The sequence below is a fragment of the Hemiscyllium ocellatum genome, chromosome 33, assembly GCF_020745735.1.
Source record: "Hemiscyllium ocellatum isolate sHemOce1 chromosome 33, sHemOce1.pat.X.cur, whole genome shotgun sequence".
Taxonomy (NCBI): domain Eukaryota; kingdom Metazoa; phylum Chordata; class Chondrichthyes; order Orectolobiformes; family Hemiscylliidae; genus Hemiscyllium; species Hemiscyllium ocellatum.
In genome coordinates, this window is record NC_083433.1 from 8,313,838 (window position 1) to 8,334,314 (window position 20,477).

The 20,477-nt window shown below is 42.1% G+C and overlaps 1 protein-coding gene across 1 annotated transcript; it reads left to right on the forward strand.

The window, feature by feature from the left end:
• The first annotated feature begins 5,671 nt into the window (after positions 1-5,671).
• Positions 5,672-13,329, forward strand: LOC132831199 (prolactin-like). Its single transcript, XM_060849212.1, has 4 exons — positions 5,672-5,800; positions 9,233-9,340; positions 10,675-10,854; positions 13,147-13,329. Exons 1-4 carry the CDS (start codon positions 5,672-5,674, stop codon positions 13,327-13,329), a joined length of 600 nt encoding a protein of 199 aa, XP_060705195.1.
• The last annotated feature ends 7,148 nt before the right edge of the window (positions 13,330-20,477 follow it).

A 20,477-nucleotide genomic window follows, 5' to 3' on the forward strand; every position in this document is an offset into this window, starting at 1 on the left:
GTCAGACCAATGAATGTCAAATGAATCACAGACCGATGTGATTACCTGAGGGTGCACAAAGCATGAATATTCCGATAGCTTCTCAAATGTCACCAGTCACACTGGTACAGACTAGTTCTACTGAAAGGTCATTAACTCCTCACTCTTTGATGTTAACATTGCCCTTATCAGATTCTGCTTGTAAACTTACAATTGGTCACACATGTTTTCTTGGTGGAGAAAGAAATATATTTGTAATAAGAAGCTCTGTTCACAATGGTGTCTTTATTTTTCTGTCTCACCACAAAGTTAAAAAAAAAACATGAGTGATTTAGGAAGGAAGAAGACAATTCGGCCCTCTTAGAGAGAAAAAAGGAAACTCAGACAGGGGCCCTCTTGTGGTACAGTGGCAGTGTCTCCACTCCTGCACCAGGAGGCCTGGGGTCAAGTCTTACCTGCTCCAGAAGTGTGTAGTAATACGAGTGACCTTATAGAAGTTTTTAAAATAATGATGGGTAAAGGAAGAGTTAAAGGTGGTTGTGTTTTCCCTAGGATGGGGAAGTCTACAGGGCACAATTTTAAGGTGAGAAGAGAGAGATGTTAAAATGATGGGACGGGCAAATTTTTTTACTTCATGTGTGGAATGAAGTTCCAGAGGAAGTGGTTGACGTGGGCACAATTACAGCATTTAAAAGACATTTGGAAACTTACATGGATAGGAAAGTTGGGACTGTTTATGTTCGGCATTGACTGGTTGGACCAAAGGGTCTATTTCCGCGCTATATGACTCTATGACTGTATAACGCGTTGATTAAAAAAACCTCAGGGGCCCTCTTGTGACACAGTGGTAGTGTTCCTACCACTGGAACAGGAGGCCTAGGCTCAAGTCCCACCTGCTGCATCTGTAAGAACATCTCTGAACAGGTTAATTAGAAACACAGGCTAATTAAAAAAGAATATGATTATTGACTGTTAACTCTGTTTCTGTCTTCACAGATAATGCCAGACTTACAGTCATTGAATCCCTAAAGTATGGAATCAGGCAATTCGGCCCAAAAAGACCATATCAACCCTCTAAAGAACACCCATCCTCAGATCCTATCCCTATAAACCTACATTTCTCATGGCTAATCCACCCTAACCAGCATACCGTTGGACTGTGGGAGAAAATCAGAACACTTGGAGGAAACCCACAGACACAAGGAGAATGTGCAAACTCCATACAGATTTGAAGCCAGCTCCTACGATGCTGTGAGGCAGCAGTGCTAACCACTGAGCTACTCTGTATTGTCCAACATTTGCAGCATTTACTGTTTTTATTTCATCAGTGCAGACCTGATTGTACCAGTGGTATCTGTATATGAGAGTGAATTGGACCTCACACTCCCTCCATGGTTGTTCAGGTACAGTCTCTCCAAGATGCCCTTGATTATTATTGTCTTCTCTATGTACTCTGTTTTAAAGGTGTGGGAGATGTTCCATGGTCATTTGTTCACCCAATTTGCGAGGTTCTGTAGAAAGGTTATTCTCTGTGCACTTCAATCTCTTTAGATCTTCAATCTTCCCCATCAGCATGAGACTTTCAAAATCATGATATTACGTGTTCAAGAAACATCAATTGTCCTTTTCTTATGTTGCTAAGTAGAGTCCCTTTAGTTTCTTAATTGGCCACATGACTTCTAAAACATACTCATTAAACCCCCCAAGTTTTCCAAATACCTTAATATTTACAAAGTGTAGGAACTTTCCCAATTTTGAATGGCTGCTTTCTGCTAACAAGCTCGGATATTGGTGTGAGGTGGAAAAACTAAGTGGGACTTCAGAACAAAGCCTGTGCACCAACTACAAGGCAGCAAGACAACATTGAGGCTTGGCGGACATGTAATGAGGAACATGTCTGCCGCACAATTTGCCAACCCATGCAGGCACGATGGACCGAATGGCCTCCTTTGGCAGTGTAACAACTCTGTGATTCCTAAAATGATAATTCCCAACAAGAGAATCTAAACTTCAATGACAATATCATTTCCACCCCCTGCCATCGACATCCCAGGGGTTACTGTTCACCAGAAATGGAACTGGACCAGCTGTATAAAGAACCACCGCTGCTGGAAATCAGAAACCAAAACTGAAATTGCTGGAAAAGCTCAGCAGGTCTGGCAGCATCTATGGAGAGAAATCAGAGTTAAAGTTTTGGGTCCAGTGACCCTTCCTCAGAACTGATGGTGACTAGGAAAAAGTAGAAAAAACATAAAAAACACTCTTTCCTAGCTGCGACCAGTTCTATGGGAGGGTCACTGGACAGAAACATTGACAGCTGTATAAATACTATGGCTGCAAGAGCAGGACTGTGGCTATGGATCCTGCAGGGAGTAACTTAGCTCCTGACTCTGATGTCTGTAATAAGAGGGGATCTCAATGAAATATACTCCTGAATGGGGACTTGACAGGGTGGACACTGAGAGCATTTTTCCTCTTCTCAAAGAGACGAGAACCAGGGGAAATGGTCTCCTGTTGAAGATGGAGATGTTGGAGATGGAGATTGTGGCTCCAACAATATACAAGAAGATCTACATCAACTGGGACAAAGGAACCCACCCTGCCCACCTCCTTCAACATTTATTCCTTCCACCTCTGACTCTCAATAACAGCAGAGTGTACCATCTATAAGGTACACTGCGGCAACTCATCAAGGCTCCTTTGACAGCATGTTCTACATCTGTGATTTTTAATATTATAGTCTAGCTCCAGACTAACAGGTGCTAAGCCAACATCCAGTGATGATTTGACAGTAGTTACTGGGCTGTTGTTCCCTGTGTCAATGCAACTTGAACTAAAGCTTTTCCCGGTTTTTTTTATCTTAAGCGTTAATGGTAACTTCCTTTAATTTGCAGCGAGCTGATGCCCATTCCTTCAGCCTGTGCTGGCCTTTCAATGGATTGAAAAGGTAAGTCACAGGGCCAGAAATGTTTGGATCACTGGCCGAATGGAATTTGGATATAATCACTGTGCCTCAGGGACCCAGGTTTGATTCCATCTTGACTGTCTGTGTGGAGTTTGCACATTCTCCCTGTGTCTGTGTGGTTTTCTAGGTTCCTCCAACAGTCCATAGAAGTGCAGATTAGGTGGATTGGCCATGCTAAATGTGACCTTGCCTGTGATACCTACATCCTGTGAAAGAATAAAGCATGAATAAAGAGGAAGAACAAAACTGTACACCAACTATTTGTCATTCTTTTAAGTAAGGTTTCCTCTAATGACATTAGAGACAGGTTTTGACGGAATTGAGTAGGGAAAAAACTGCTAAATATGAATGAGTTAATTGTGCCATGAAAGGTGCTAACTGGATATTCATCAGTTGACGGACTATATGCCGGGACGTACTTAATGAATGTTATTATAACCAGGTTATAAATTGCTCCAAATGCTTTGGTAAGTCAAAAGACAAGTTGAGGACTTGCTTCTCACTGTTTAAACCAACATCAAATGGCAATGATCATCTCTCAATTTTATGCTCACAGTTCTCTTAAAGGTAAGGTCCTTCATTCACTTACTTTTGAAACTGACCTTCTGTGCCCATCAAGGTAAGGGATGCTAGTGTTGGGCAATGGAATGCATTTTATCCGAGAACTCAGTGTTGACATCCAGGGGATTGAGAATGGAACATGTACCATGGGGATAATCACAAACATTTGATAGGTTTCCACACACGGGGATTTTTATAGAATAGAATCCTCACAGTGTGAAAGCAGGTCATTCAGCCTGAGTCCACACCAATTCTCCAAAGATCGTCCCACCCAGAACCACCCCCATACCCTATCCCTGCAACCCTGCATTTCCCACCCAGACTGCACGTCCCTGGATACTATGGGGCAATTTAGCGTGGTCAATCCACCTGACCTGCATATCTTTGGACAGTGGGAGGAAAACGGAGGATCCAGAGGAAACCCACACAGACACGGGGAGAATGTGCAAACTCCACACAGGCAGTGGTCTGAGGGTGGGATTGAATCCGGATTGTAGGTGCTGTGAGACAGTAATAATAACCAATGAGTCATAAACAGAAACTGTGCAATGGTGCTTTGTTAAATTCCCAAGAGGCACTTATTTAGTTTTCTGCCTTTCTCTAATTTACTACCCAATGTTTTCAAATGCAATGACACATATTGGGGTATGATATCTCAGGAGCCAGCTGATCCACCAACCAGTGTACCCCGACCAAGTGGCTGCATCCCATTGTGAGCTTATACCATGAACATCCACAGGGGGCACTGCCTGCTGGTTATCAACACTTAGTCCCACACCAGCTCACTCTCCACAAATACAAGCAAAATACAGCAGGTTCTGGAAATCTGAAATAGAAACAGAATGTTCTGGAAATATTCCGCAGATTTGGCAATATCTGTGGAGAGAGAAACAGAATTTTGAGTTGAATGTGAGTTTAGAAAGAAAAAAGTTTTTAAAAAAATTCTTTCATGAAATGCAGACAACAGCGGCAGGGCCAGGATTTGTGGTCCATCCCTAATTGTTCTTGAACAGATTGGCTTGTTCATCCACTTCACAGGCAGTTAACAGTCAACCAGATAGCTGGGGGCCTGGAGTCACATATAGTTCCAGACCAGGTCAGGACAGCAGATTCCCTTCTCCAAATGGCACTAGTGAGTGGGACGGGATCTTAGCAGCAATTAATGAGGGTTTCTGATGGCCATTGTTGAGACTCCCTTTTGATTCTAGATTTTTGTTCATTAAATTTAAATTCCATGATGGGATTTGAACCCGTGACCGCAGAGCATTAATCTGGGCCTTTGGATGTCCAGACATTCCTGCTTTCTCTAAGATGGCCGAAAGAATACAAACAGGAATCCAGTCAGAGAGAATGTCTTCAAACAGATGTTTCTTTAAGAGAGTCAGTAGTGAATTATAGACACTACAGATGCTGGAAATCTTAAACAAATACAGAAAGTTGTGGAAAGAGCTGAATTTTGAAAGAAGGTTGAGAGTTCTCCTTTCTCCACTTGGGTCACTTTCTATTTTGATCTTTTCTCTTATGCAACTGGGGAGGTGTTGGAGTAGTGGTATCATTGCTGGACTGCTAACCCAGAAACATAAGTAGGAACCTGGGTTCAAATCCTGCAATGGAAATTTGGATTCAATATTTTAAAAAATCTGGAATTAAGAGTCTAATAATGACCATGAATCCATTGCCAATTGTTGAGGAAAAAAACAATCGGGTTCACTAATGCCTTTTAGGGAAGAAAACTACTGACCTTACCTAGCCTACATGTAATTCCAGATCCATCACAATGTGGTTGACTTTTAACTGCCCTCCTGGTAATTAGAGATGGGCAATAAATGCTGGCCCAGCCAGTGACACCTTGTCTTGTGAATGAATGAAAAACAAGGGCTAGGGCCCAATGGACGAAAAGAGGATAAAGGACAGCAAGCCGGAGTTAAAATGCAGGTTGCTTTCTCTACCTGCCATCGCCTGAGCCCAGCAAAGTCATTATAGACATTAGAATCACCAATACAATCTTGTTTGAGATCATCCTGGAATGTGGATGGAACCTGGGACTGTACACTTCTGCCATAAATGCATTTAGCGTTTCATGCACTTGTAACCATCACTTCTCCTCTAGATTTACTTTCTCTGCTTGTGTTGGTGTTTGGCGTTCTGTCCAAGGCGAGCGTGATTATGGCTACTCCCATTTGTGCCAACGAGGGTGGTGAATGCCGGACAATATCTGTAAGTGAATTGTTTCACCGTGCTGGTGAGATCTCCCACCAGATCCATGCGCTCTCCACGGAAGCGTACAATGAATTTGTGAGTATAATTATGTTGAACTCCAGTAGCTCTGAAAAGTCAACCCAATAACTTTATAAATGGAATAAAAGCAAAATACCATGGATACTTGAAACCTGGAACAAACCCAGAGAATGCTGGAAAACTCAGCAGATCTGGCAGTCTCTGTGGAGACAGATAGAGAATTAATGCTTTGAGTATGGTATGACTGAAGAAGAGTCATTCTGTACCTGAAACATTAACTCTGTTTCTCTCTCCACAGATGTTGCCAGACCTGCTGAGCTTCTCCAGCGCTCTCTGTCTTTGTTACTGTAAGAGACAGTAAGATACTTGGGGGAAAAGCCATAGCCATGATCTTATTGAAACATACACTATTCTGACATGGTGAATACTGAGAGGGTATTTTCCCATTTGGGGGGGGGGGGGGGGGGAGTTGGAGTCTAGAACTAGCGCACACAATTTAAAAATTAGAGCCTTCCCTTTAAGATTAAGACTTGGTGAATTATTTTCTCTCAGAGGCTGTGAAATTTTCTTTCTCAGAAAGGTGTGGAAACTGGATCATTTAACATATTCAAAGCAAGGTTATTAATCAACCAGGATGTTGCGAGTTTAGGGAGGTGTGCAGACAGGAAAGTGAACACAACCACATCAGCCATGATCTTGTTGAATGGCAAAGCAGGCTCAAAGGCCGAATGGCCTTCTCCTGCCACAAATTCTTGTGTATATTCATGGAGTCAAGGGATCAGACGAACTTCCTTCAAAACTCTAAAACATCTGAGACGATGAATAGCAAATTATTATTTGTGCAGGTTGTTACTTTGGCATCAGATGCATTGAGGATTAATATTGGTAATTATTTAATGCAAGGCTGGATGAATGCAGATCCACCGGATTTAGAGGCCAAATGCTGGCAAATGGGATAAGATTAATTTAGGATATCTGGTCGGCATGGATGAGTTGGAGAGAAGGGTATGTTTCTGTGTTGTACAATGCTATGACTCTATCTGCCATGATCATATTGAATGATAGAGCAGGCTTGAAGGGCTGAATGGCTTATGCTTGCTCCTACATTCTATGTTTAGAAGAAGAAGAAACAATCTTTTATTGAAACATAAAAAATCTTGTGGAAGTTTGCCAGAGTAGGTGCTGATGGTTGAAAAGAATCGATCATGAAATTCAGGGGCAAGTTTTTATTTTCTCTCCTGGCTGACTCTGTTCTGCTTCGTTCAGTTCAGTTCAAAGGAAACCAATCACTGCAGCAGTAATGTGATTTTCTTGCTAGTTTGTGAAGTTTTCAAGCCAAGAAAGTTAGGACAAAAATCTTCAGGTTAGACCTGAAATTGAAAAGGTTAGATCTTTAGACGCAAGTGGGACTAGTTTGATTTGGCAACATGGTCTGCGTAGACTAATTGGACTGAAGGATCTGTTTCCATGCTGTATGACTCCAGGACTCTATGACTTTGGAAAGATTTTATGGTACCAGATTTGGGGAGGAGTTGTAAAATAATCTCTACAGTTCAACAAGAGAAACTGGAAAACACAGTTAATTAGAAACTTAAATAGTTGAGATCGGGGTACAATTTGAGACTGAATATCTGTAATAGACAGTGTTGGGAAACTTTGTTTTAATGTTTGTGCTAAGATCTTTCTAACTGTAATACATGAATAGCAGGGTTTATTTCTTTGCTTCCTTTTGTATAATAAACTTGTGTTCTGTTGTTAAAGAAGATCTGCAGCCACATATGAATATTTTCAGTGACAATCACTAATAAAACAAACAAAAAAATAAACATGGGATCTATCAAGTCAGATTTTATTCTGGAATCTGACTTGTCATCAGCTGGGACCACAATACTTCTCCCATGAGGGGAGAACTGAACAAAACTGAAAATAAAACTAATGACTTGATTAATTCACATTGCTGATCATAAACTCAGAAGTATAAACTTCTAATTCCATTATCACTCCAGAGGTCTCCCAAGCTCTTAATTGCAGTCACACATCTTTCTTGAACTGGTGCATTTAGGCCACTGTTCCAGAATGACTTTCTGATCTTGTGAAAAAAAAATAGCCTTCACAGCATTCACCCACATGCAACGGGTTTTAATTAAACAATTCAATTACTAAAAATAATAATATTATATAGTTATGCACCTTTCATTACAGAACCTAGATCTGGGTGGCAAAAGCACTGTTAAGACAGAGATGAGGAGAACTTTCTTCTCTCAGCAGGGGCATTAGTCTTGGAATTATCTTCCACAGAGAGAACTGTCAACTAGATTGTTGAATATTAGCGAGTTTTGAGAAGATTTGTAGCTCAGGTTGAGGTTCTGGATGTAAGTTTGCTCGCTGAGCTAGAAGGTTCATTTTCAGATGTTTCGTCACCATACTGGGGAACATCATCAGTGAGCCTTCGGACGAAGCACTGCTAGGGTTTCCTGCTTTCTATTTACAGTAGCGCCTCGACATACGAACGACCCCATTCACGAACAAATCGGTTTATGAACAGGATTGAACGTAAAATTTTGCTTCAACGTACGTACGAAATTCAAGGTACGAACAAATGGAGTGAAGTGCAGGCTTTTGTTGAGAGGCATCACCCTAACAAAACTGTAACCAACAGAGCAGTGAACATTTTAAATGACAATGTGATGTCCCATTTTTGGAAAATTCTGCAACAAAGCAAAAAACATGTTTCCCTGGATCGTTTTCTTGTGGCATCACCAACCTCCAAGAGACAAAAAAGAGAAAAGACTCCGGAAATATCCGAACAATGGAAAAATTGATTCAGCTTGCGAACTTTTTGGTTCGCGAACCAGGTCCCGGAACGGATTAAGTTCGTAAGTCGAGGCATTACTGTATATGTTTGGGTTTCCTTGGGTTGGTGATGTCATTTCCTGTGGTGATGTCATTCCCTATGGTGATGTCATCACCAACCCAAGGAAATTCAAACATATAAATAGAAAGCAGGAAACACCAGCAGTGCTTCGTCCAGAGGCTCACTGATGATGTTACCTAGTATGGTGATGAAACGTCTGAAAATGAACCTTCCAGCTCAGTGAGTAAACTTACATCCAGATTTTTGAATATATTCTGAGTTAACCTTTGGAGTGATAACAGAGTGTAGGGTTTTGGGGGATTAAACAGGAAAGTTAAGCTATCGCCACAACTAAATCATTTAGTCATGAACCTCAAGATTCATGGCAGAGGTGGTAAATAAAAGGATAAGCTCTTTCAGTTATATCTTTTTATTCTTAAACTATTCAAAATAACATCAGATTGTGGTAACAGTTGAAGCATTTCTCTGTATTTTACTGTACTATTCACTGTAAAATGCAAGTGACAATTAATCATTCAATTCAATTCATTTATGATAATATTCAGCAGGACAGCAGGCTCTGGGCAGAACTGACTGACTCTGGCTCCTATTTGATTATGTTCTTCCTTTCACAGAACCAGCATTTTATTCAAGGTCAACATCTTAACTTCAGCATTATCAATAGCTGCCACACCTCCTCTATAGTGACCCCTCAGAACAAGGAAGATGCATTACGTACACCTGTAAGTATTTCTAATGGAACAATGAGAGAAACCCTGCAAAATTTCCGCATGCATCTGAATTTTGGACAAAATCTTAGCTCCTTATTAACTAGTGAGGAGAGGCAGGTAAATACTCCCCAAAAACAAGACCACAAGAAACAGGAACGGGAGGAGACCATTCAGCCCCTCAAGCCTGCACTGCCATTCAATAGAATCATGGCTGATTTAACATTCCTCACGTTCACTTTCCACTGTGTTTTCCTGTAACCCTTGATTTGCCGATTAATCAAGATGACATGACCTCTCATTTGGAGAGAAGAACAGAAACTGAAACCAGGCTCATACCTAGCTACCTGGGTTCAATTTTGCACTTGACATTGTCTGTGATTTGAATTCTCTCTGTGTCCTAGCACTTTATATGGTCAGTGATGAGTTGCCATGGTTGCAAGAGGGTGAGAATGAACTTCTTCTCAAATGCCATCAATGCAGTTTCCTTGGCCGATACACTCGGGGCTATGGTTTTCTGTTTGGCTGGTGAGGGGTCTGGGCACTGAAATGATGGGCAAAGGAACTAATTCTCCTGGTCCACTTCAGCAGCCCACATACAGATAATCCCTTCTGCTTCTTGGTTCACATTGACCCTCCACAGAACATCTCTCCTAGATCCACCTACCCCTGTAACCCTGCATTCACCATGGCCAATCTGCCTAATCGTCACATCCCTGAACACTACAATTTTTTGGAAGCACAGTCAATCCACCAAACCTGCACATCTTTGAAAACTGGAGCACCTGGCAGACAAGAGGGGAATGTGCAAACTCCACACAGTCACCCAAAACTGGAATCAAAGCAAGGCTCCTGGCTCTGTGAGGCAGCAGTGCTAATCACAGTGCCAATGTGCACACCCTTGGTATTCTCTCATTTCTGCAAACACCTACATATGTTTGTATGTGCTTTTTCCTCCTACCCCTTCCCTGTGGCATTGGACAGTGCTGAGGGAAATGCTGAACATCATTAACTAACCCAATGGACCATTCCATCCTGCGATATCTCTTCAGCTCTTCTTCAAAATTATGCCATAAGATCTTTTAGGTCCACCTGGCACAGCTCTGTACAGTTTCATGTGCCATCTTGAAAGGCAGCACTTGCAACAGTGCAGCACTCCTTCAGCACTGCACTGGGAGTGTCAGCCGAGGTTGAGTGGCTATATGCCATAACCGTACAAGGGTACACTTGGACACACATTACCCACTGCATCTTAAGGACTGAGGACAAATGAGGAAAAATCAGGACTAAGGATTAAAAAAAACATTTAAAATGAAACAAGAAATCATTTGCAATGTGTTCAACTCTAGCACAAACGTCTGCTGAGCCTTGTTATTGCTATTCTACGCTCCTGGCAAGATCCTCTACAGTATGTGATCTCTGAATTCAGTGCCACCCATGGGAATACCAGCTCTATACTGAGTAAATCAGTGAAGATTGTCAAACAAATGAAGCGACTCGCCAAAGGATTGAATAAGATAAGTGAGCAGGTACTGTCATACTATTGTGGGGCAAGTAAACTACAGTACCTTTCGTAAACCCAGGACTTCTCAAAGTCTGCCACAGCCTGTTAAGCACTTGTATTTAAAGTGTTGTAATGTAAAATGCACAATAGCCAAGAATTGCTCAGAAATCTCCCATAAATAGCAAGTGATAATGACCAGACAATCTTTTAGTTTTCTTTACTGTTAGATATGAGGGATCAACATTAGCCAGGGAGGTCTCCCTTGGCCTTCTTTAAAATAATGGCATCAGATTTATTAGCGGTGGTTGGCACTGCTGCCTCACAGCACCACGGACCCAGGTTTGATTCCACCCTCGAGTAACTGTCAGTTTGCACATTCTTCCTGCGTGGGCTTCCTCTGGGTGCTCTAGCTTCCTCCCACAGTCCAAAGATGTGCAGCTTAGGGTGGATTGCCCATGCTAAGTTGCGCTGTAGTGTTCAGGGATGTGCAGGCTAGGTGAATTAGCCATGGGAAATGTAGGGTTACAAGGATAGGGTAGAGTAGGGGTTGGGTTTGGGTGGGACACTCTTCAGAGGGTTGGTGTGGACTCAATGGGCCGAATAGCCTCCATCCACACTGTAGGGATTCTATGATTCGATGGGGGACAGAACACTCCCTCAGTACGGTACTGGGATTTTCCTACTCAAGCTTCTTAAGTGGGACTTGAGCCTATAACCTAGAGACAAGATCGCAACTCCAACTGATCTGCCGTAGAGGGGACAATGGCCAATAGGATTAGTTTTGGGTTGCTGTGGCAAAGAGCTAGCACTGGGTTGATGGCCTCAATGCCTTCTTTCTGTATTGTAAAGGTTCAAGTTCTGTATTTGAACAAGACCAGCATCTATTGTCTGATCCCAAATTACCTTGAACTGAGTGGCTGATGTTGAAATGGCCGTGTATCTATTTCAGAGGGCAGTTAAGAGTCAACCACATTGCTATTTGCTTGGAGTCATGTGTAGGCCAGACCAGGTAAATGTGAAAGATTTTCTCTATTAAAGTGATCAAGATGGACTTTTATAATAATTGATGGTCACTAACTTTGAGACTAGTGTTACTTTCTAGATTTATGAATTGAATTTAAATTTCATGAGCTACCTTTATGTGGATTCAACTCCATATTTCATCTGAACTCTGGAGAACTAGGCTACTGGATTTAACTTAAAACTGTTGCCATTCCATTGTTATATAAATGATCAGTTAGAAGGACTCATAACCCCATAAAATGGAATGTTTTGTCATGCTATTTTTTCCCATTCTGGTCTTGATCCACGATCACTTGTCAGAGTTCCACACATGATGACGTAGACAGTGACCAGCAGAAGGTCATTTGACAACTGATGGGAGTGGGAGTCTGCCTGACCTTGCTCTAATTCCAGTTGCAGAATCTCCTTAAGGCTTCAATACCATGCTCTTAACGTAGTGTAACATCACAGTGCACATCACAGGAGTCCCATTCAGACAAAATCTGACAGTGCAGTGTGCAGATAAGAAGGAACATTGGCCAAAAGCCCAATCAGAGAAAGATTTTAAGGTTTGATTTGAAGAGGGGATGAGGTGTCGGGAGTGAATTCTGGAATTTGGGGGCCTCATCTGCTGCAGGGGCGACAGGCAGGGCAATAGAAATAAAGTGAGGTGCAAGCATTCACAATTAGAGGAATAGAGAGATCTTGGACGTTTGCAGGGCTGGAGGAGATCACAGGGAAAGGAAAGGGACATGCTTGGGACAGATTTGAAATCAAAATGTGACTGCTAAAAAGGAGCATTGCTGGACCAGGAATAGGTGAGGTTAGCAAGCAAACATAAAGGAATGATAGCTGCAAATGTGTTGCTGGTCAAAGCACAGCAGGTTAGGCAGCATCTCAGGAATAGAGAATTCGACGTTTCGAGCATAAGCCCTTCATCAGGAATGATGAAGGGCTTATGCTCGAAACGTCGAATTCTCTATTCCTGAGATTCTGCCTAACCTGCTGTGCTTTGACCAGCAACACATTTGCAGCTGTGATCTCCAGCATCTGCAGACCTCATTTTTTACATAAAGGAATGATAGTCCCACTCTCATGAGAGAGCAATGACTAGGGGTGAATTTAATCCAAGGATCACCATGCCTCAGGTGTGGGTAGAGGTTGAGAAGGCAGGACAGGACTTCATGATGACCTCAGGAATTGAACTTATGCTTGTTGGCATTACTAGCCAGTCACCCAGTCAACTGAGCTAAGCAGGCATAAGAATGATCGCCAGTGCGTATTTATCAGCAAATATTTCTCATTTGTGTTTCAGGTTGGACAGCACAGTGGAGCCATTGAGCAGACTGTGCCATGGGAACAGCCTTTAGATGAAGATGGAGACTCACTCATATCGCAACTGTACAATCTCCTGCACTGCTTCAGGCGAGACACAAATAAAATTGACACTTACCTTAAACTGCTGAAATGTAGATTCACCCAGAAATTGAAATGCTGAAAGGTCACTCTCTGATCAGTGTTATAATTCTCATCTAAATGTTCACAGTTCAAGTAAATTTAGCAGCTCTTAATTGAAAATTGATAGATAGTCATGCAACTAACCAGTCCATAATCCCAAATTAAATCAATCCCACCTGCCTGCTCCTGGTTCATATCCTCCAACTCTTTCCTATTCATATGCTTATCCAAATGCCTTTTAAACGTAATTGCGCCTACATCTACTACTTCCTCAGGAAGTTCATTCCACACTTGAACCACCCAGGTCTTTTTTAATTCTCTCTCCTCCCACCTTAAAAATGTGCCCCCTAGACTTGAAATCTCCTACCCAAGGTAAAAGACACCTACCAGTATAGAGGCATAAAGTCATGGAGATGTACAGCACGAAAACAGACCTTTCGGTCCAACTTGTCCATGCCGACCAGATATCCCAACCCAATCTAGACCCACCTGCCAGCAGTTGGCCCATATCCCTCCAGACAGCACTTTATAAACTTCTTTAAGGCCACTACTCAACCTCCTACACTCCAGTGAAAGAGGTCCCAGCCTTTCTTTATAACTCAAAACCTCCATAACCAGCAACATTCTGGTAAATATCTTGTGAATCTTGTCCAGCTTAATAATAACCTCCCTATAATTGGGCAACCAGAACCGGACACAGTACTCCAGAAGAGGCCTCACCAATGTCCTGTACAATGTCAACATGACATTCCCAACTCCTATACTCAAAGATCAGAGCAGGGAAGGCAAGCATGTTAAATTCCTTTTGAACACCTGGTCTTTATTGATAACCTAAAAATAGTTGTGTTTCTTTTTCTTTTTCCACACATTCTTCTCTACAAAAAGCTTAAGAGATAGCTTCTTTCAATAAATCAGAAGTTATGTTTGATAGTCAGTCATTATGCCCTAGACTTTCACTCAAGACACTCAGCATAGTAGTAACAATCGAATTTCTGGCACATTGATGCTATTTTGTTACATCACCCCATCACTAGTTGTTCAGATTGATGATTCCATCCCATTGTTGGTTTTAGAAATCTGGACATTTGTTTGGCTTCACAACTTGTCCTCGTACTCACCCTTGGGTTCAAACCTCTCCTCTTTCTAACTTATAGATTGTTAATCCCTCTTGTATTTTTATCTAAGAAGCAACAAGAAGCATAACATTTCTTTGTGCCAGGAAGTTAAACCATTCTCAGACCATGACAAAGCTACTATCTGTTGGCTTCTCATTCAAAGAATCAATATCTTGATCCATGGTTGTACTCAATCAAGGTGAACCTTATGTAAGGAGATCAAATCTGTACACAATACTCCCAACGTGGTCCCAACAAGGCCCATTTGCGCTTGCTTTTCAATCTCTGAGATTAGTGTATAGACACCGAAAACCATCCACGTAACAGTACTCCTCAGTCTCGTCATCAAAAAAGTCAACTGCTTTTGTATTTTTGTGTTAATAACTTCACACTACATTCCAAAAGCCACGTTCCTGCCCACTTGTTTAACTTGCGTCACTTTTTTGCATCCTCCTCACAGTTCACATTCCATTTAGCTTCGGACTGTCAGCGAACTTTGCTCCATCTCGCTCAGTCTGTATATCCAGGTCCCTGATACAGACTGCGAATAGCTGAAGCTCAACACTGTTCTTCTAGTACCTCTTGTTGGGTGAGATACAGCCAGAAGTTCTGACCAATTGGTGGCAACGTTGAAGTTGAACATCCTGATTGTAGAATTTTGGTGCAGATTCCTGTCCAGATTGCTCACAGATCTCAAGAAAAGGAATTTATGGAATGTCTATGAGATGGATTTTTGGAGCAACTTGTGGTAGAACCTACTAGGGAGCAGGCAATTTTGGATTTGGTGGAATTTAATGAGGCACACTTGATTAGAGAGCTTAATGTGAAGGAACTCTTAAGATAGAGTGATCACAATTAGATAGAATTCACCCTGCAGCTTGAGGGGGAGAAGCAGAGGTATACTGCATGCATTTAAGTACAAAAATGTTTGAAAATGACTTAATTGTTGATCGATTCATAATTAACTGATAGAAAGACACCAACTATGTTCAAAAATTGAAAATATTGGGAAACATTCATTAGGTCAGGCATAGTCAACGTATCAGTTTGACAACTTTGTATCAAATCAGTACATGTTTGAGATGAAGCTTGAATCAAATGTAATGGTATTACAATTACAAAGGTAAGTACGAAGACATGAGGGAACAGCTGGCCAGAGTTGACTGGAAGGAAGGCTTAGTAGGGAAGACAGAGGTGCAGTAATATTATGGGTTCCCAAGGAAATTCCAAGGCACAGTAGAAATTCATCTCAAGGAAGAAGAAACATGTTAAGGAGAGGGTGAAGCAACCATGGCTAACAACAGAAGTCAGGGATAGTATAGAAGCAAAGGAAAAGCATTCAATGTGATGACAATTACATTGATGAAATGAATACGAGAGCAGGATTATATTGCTGAAGTTGTATAGGCTTTGGAAAGACTGCAGTCGAAATGATCGCAGGGATGAAGGACTTGTCATATGAGGAGCGGTTGAGGACTCTGGGTCAGTATTCGATGCAGTTTAACAGATGAGGGAGGGATCTCATTGAAACATACAAAATAATGAGAGGCCTGCATGGAGTGGATATGGAGATGTTTCCACAAGTAGGAGAGATTAGGACTTGAGGGCACCGCCTCAGAGTGAGGAATAAACCTTTAGAACTGCAATGAGGAGGACTTTCTTCATCCAGGTGGTGAATCTGTAGAACATATTGCCATAGAGGGCTGTAGAGACCAAGTCATTGAGTGTAATTAAGACTCGATGTTAAGCTCTTGATTAGTAAATGGTTCAAGGGTTACAGACAGGAAAATGGGGTTGAGAAGCAGATCAGCCACGATTGAATGGCGAAGCAGACATGATGGGCCAAATGGCCTAAATCTGCTCCTATATCTTATGGTTTCACCAATCTGACTTGGAAATATTGCTGTTTCTTCAGTGTCAGTGGGTTAAAATCATTAAAACCGCTCCGCCCAAACAGCATTGTAGGCGATGCTACACTGTGTGAACTGTGGCAGTTCAAGAAGGCAGCTCACCACCACCTTCTACAGGGCAAGTCAGAATGGGAAATAAATGCTCCCCATATAGTGACACGCAGATCCTGTGAATGAATAAATGAAAAACTTTTCCCAGGATCTGCAACAGATTAGCCTACTATTCTGTCAGAGGAAAGGCCAGCTCACAATAGAATACATGACTAAAGACATTATACAAGTTTTGAGAAAATTTGTAGCTTAGGTTTAGGTTCTGGATGCAAGTTTGCTTGCTGAGCTCAAAGGTTCATTTCGCAACATTTCATCACCATACTAGGTGACATCATCAGTGAACTTCCGGTGAAGAACTGGCATTACTGACCCGCTTTCTATTTATGTGTTTCAGTTTCCTTAGTGAAGATGTCATTTCCTGTTCTTTTTCTAAGCAGGTGGTAAATGGGGTCCAAGTCAATGTGTTTTTTGATGGAGTTCCGATTGGAATGTCACACTTCTAGAAATTATTGTGCAGTGAAATGTTCAGATAGGTTGTCAAAGGGGTAAGTAGCATTTGAGAGGCACAGGAGAGATATAGGGAGAGAATTCCAAAAATGAAGGTTTTGAAAGCTCAATGCACAATCACCAATGTTGGCAGGATTCATGTTTCCACTAAATAAGGGTTAGAGTTGGTGGGAAGAGAATTCCATACTCCTCATGATTCTCACTGAGGAAAATTTCTCCTCACCTGTGGCTTATAAAGAATATAACCTATTCTAAATTATTTTCCTCCAGTTTTAGTTGACCCATGAATTTGGATTCTACCAGATGCCATGGTGGGATCTGAATTCATGCTTCTACAGTTTTAGTCTGGGTATATGGATTGCCAGCTCAGTGTGAGCATCACTACACCAGATCACTCACACAGATATCTTTTAGTCTACCACTATATTCAGCGCAATAGTATTTCCAAGAAGTCCTATACTCTTCAATGAAAGGGCACATGTGTAAAGCCCATATTCAGGTATAACTGAAAAAGTCTGTATAGAAAACAGAAAAACATTAAGGTAGGGAGTTAACTGCAACTCGACTGTCACTGCAGTTTCCACATTTACATTTTTCATGTCTCAAAAAAAATTCAGTGTTAAATTTCCAAAGTAACTGCCTTAATAGCACCACGTGTGGGCCAAGAACAGCAAATATACTCCCTTCAGTTTTCCCTCCTCCACCTCCCCCTGATCTGTCGGCTTCTCCTTTGATTTCATTCAGTTGCCCAGAATAGTTACCTTCTATAGTTTTTTCTCCCTCAAAGGGAGCTTATCAATCAGACTATCCCAGTGCTGGTGGTTCCACTGTTAAATCTATTTTTCCAAGTTTCCCTGATTTCATCATAGTATTCCAGCCCCTTCTTACCCCACACTGAATATGCCTCCAGGCTAAAATCCAGACCAAGTTGTGACTGATTCACAGCTATTACGTTATTCTGTAACGTGCTCATGTTGGAGAATACCTAGACTGAAACAATTTTACTGACATTATGCCTGTGATCTTTATAGCAAATGTTGCTTATAGTTTTTCATTTATCTTTGTACATGAAGAAAATGCAAATAAAAGATGCAAAAAGCTGTAACTTCACTCATATTATCAAATCTACCTTCCAGAGATATACGCATTTAAACTGTAGCATGCAGTATGTCAAACTTCTAAGTCAAAGGTTGTAGGTTCAAACACAGAGATTAGGCTGATACTGCACTACAATAAAGAGTGTGGGCCACATGAGAGGTGAGCATAGGAACAGAGGAGACCTTTCAGTCTCTTGACCCTGTTCCATCATTCAATAACATCATGGCTGATCTGTGGCATAACTCCATTTACCTGCCTTTGACCTTAAAACCTTTGCTTAATAAAACAAAAACTTGATTTGAAGAGGTTAAATCAAGGCCTGGGAGACAGTGAGGACATGGCAAAGTGAGGACTGCAGATGCTGGAGATCAGACTCTAGATTAGAGTGGTGCTGGAAAAGCACAGCAGGTCAGGCAGCATCCGAGGAGCAGGAAAATCGACGTTACGGACAAAAGCCCTTCCTCAGGAATACAGGCAGGGAGCCACCTGCAGATGCTGGAGACCAGAGTAAAAGTGTAGTGCTGGAAAAGCACAGGCCGGTCAGGCAGCATCGGAGGAGCAGGAGAGTCGACGTTTCGAGCATCAGCTCTTTATCTTTCTGATGAAGAGCTGATGCTCAAAATGTCAACTCTCCTGCTTCTCAGGTACTGCCTGACTGGCTGTGCTTTTCCAGCACCACACGTTTTTGACTTAAATCATGGCTGGCCTACTTGAGGGGGTTAAAATGATTCTAAAACACAGGGAATTCTGCTGTCTAAGCCAACATTTTCCCTTCAACAATTACTGCCAAGATTTGCTTTGAACCAACTATTTGAGCCAACAGTACTACAAACCTACGAAAGCCATTCCTAGCAGGTCAAGGTCTATTCTTACTCACTCGAGAGGAAATTTTGGCCCGTTTCTTTCCTCTCTTTTCAGGTTATGAAGAAACCGAGCAACAAACCATATATGCAAACCTCCTCCCACACCTGAATTGGCATGACTCTGAGGGGCAGAGCTCCTTCAATTAACGCGTGACACCTGATGCTGTTTAATCATAACTGTTACAGCACAAGAGGCTGCCATTCAGGCTCTCACGTCTGTATGGGCTCTCCGTGCTTTGTGCTGTTCTCCCACCTTCACCCTCTAACCCTACAGGTTGCTTCCCTTCAATCAAGTCCAATTGCTCTTGATTGAAAATGGTGGAGATCACAGCTGGTCAGACAGCGTCCATGGAAAGAAAGCTGGCTTGCTCTCTCTCCATGGATGCTGCCTGACCCACTGTGATCTCCAGCACTTTTGTGTTTTCAGTGCCGATTCCAGGATCTGCAGTAATTTGCTCCTCCCCTTGGTTGAAGCTGCCTCCACCAGTCTTGGGTAGTGCATTCAAGACCTTGACCAGCCCGAATATCTGAATCGCTCCCTCAAAACTAGATATTGTGAAGGTATGAGATAGGCCTAGTTACAAGGAGGTCTGGTTTGATTTCAGTTGTTTAATTGGTTTTTCTATCATCCAATTCATAGGCACATGCATTATGTCCTCTGCCTCCATTCTTCCCATCAACCTCTCTCAATTACCAATAAGATCCCCTTTGCATTAAAACATTGCAATAACTAATACAATCAGTTCTCAATATACACTTAATGGAAGGTGCTGGGGAGTGTTGCTGAACAAAGAGACCTTGGAGTGCAGGCTCATAGTTCCTTGAAAAGTAGTCACAGGTAGATGGGATAGTGAAGAAGGCGTTGGGTATGCTTTCCTTCATTGGTCAGAGCATTGAGTACAGGAGTTGGGAAGTCATGCTGCAGCTGTACAGGACTTTGGTTCGGCCACTTTTGGAATATTGCGTGCAATTCTGGCCTCCTTCCTATTGGAAGGATGCTGTGAAACCTGAAAGGTTCAGAAAGGATTTACAAGGATGTTGCCAGGGTTGGAGGATTTGAGCTACAGGGAGAGACTGAATAGGCTGGAGTTGTTTGCCTTGCAGCATTGGAGGCTGAGGGGTGACCTTATAGAGGTTTATAAAATCATGAGGGGCATGGATAGGATAAATAAACAAGGTTTTTTTCCCTAGGGTGGGTGAGTCCATAACTAGAGTGGCACAGTGGCTCAATGGTTAGCACTACTGCCTCACAGCACCAGGGACCAGGATGTTATTCCAGCCTTGTCTGTGTGGAGTGTATTCTCCCCATAATCCAAAGATGTGCAGGTTAGATGAATTGACCATGCTAAATTGCCCATAGTGTTCAGAGTGTGTAGGTTTGGTGCATTAGTTCAGGGTAAATGTAGAGTAATAGATTTGGGGAATGGGTGTGGGTAGGTTACTCTTCAGAGGGTCAGTATGGACTTTGTTGGGCCAAATGGCTTGTATCCACAGTGTAAGGATTCCACGATCTAGAGGGCATAGGCTTAGGGTGAAAGGGGAAAGATATAAAAGTGACCTAAGGGGCAACTGTGTGTGTATGGAATGAGCTGCAGAGGAACTGGTGGAGGCTGGTACAATTACACATTTAAAAGGCATCTGGAT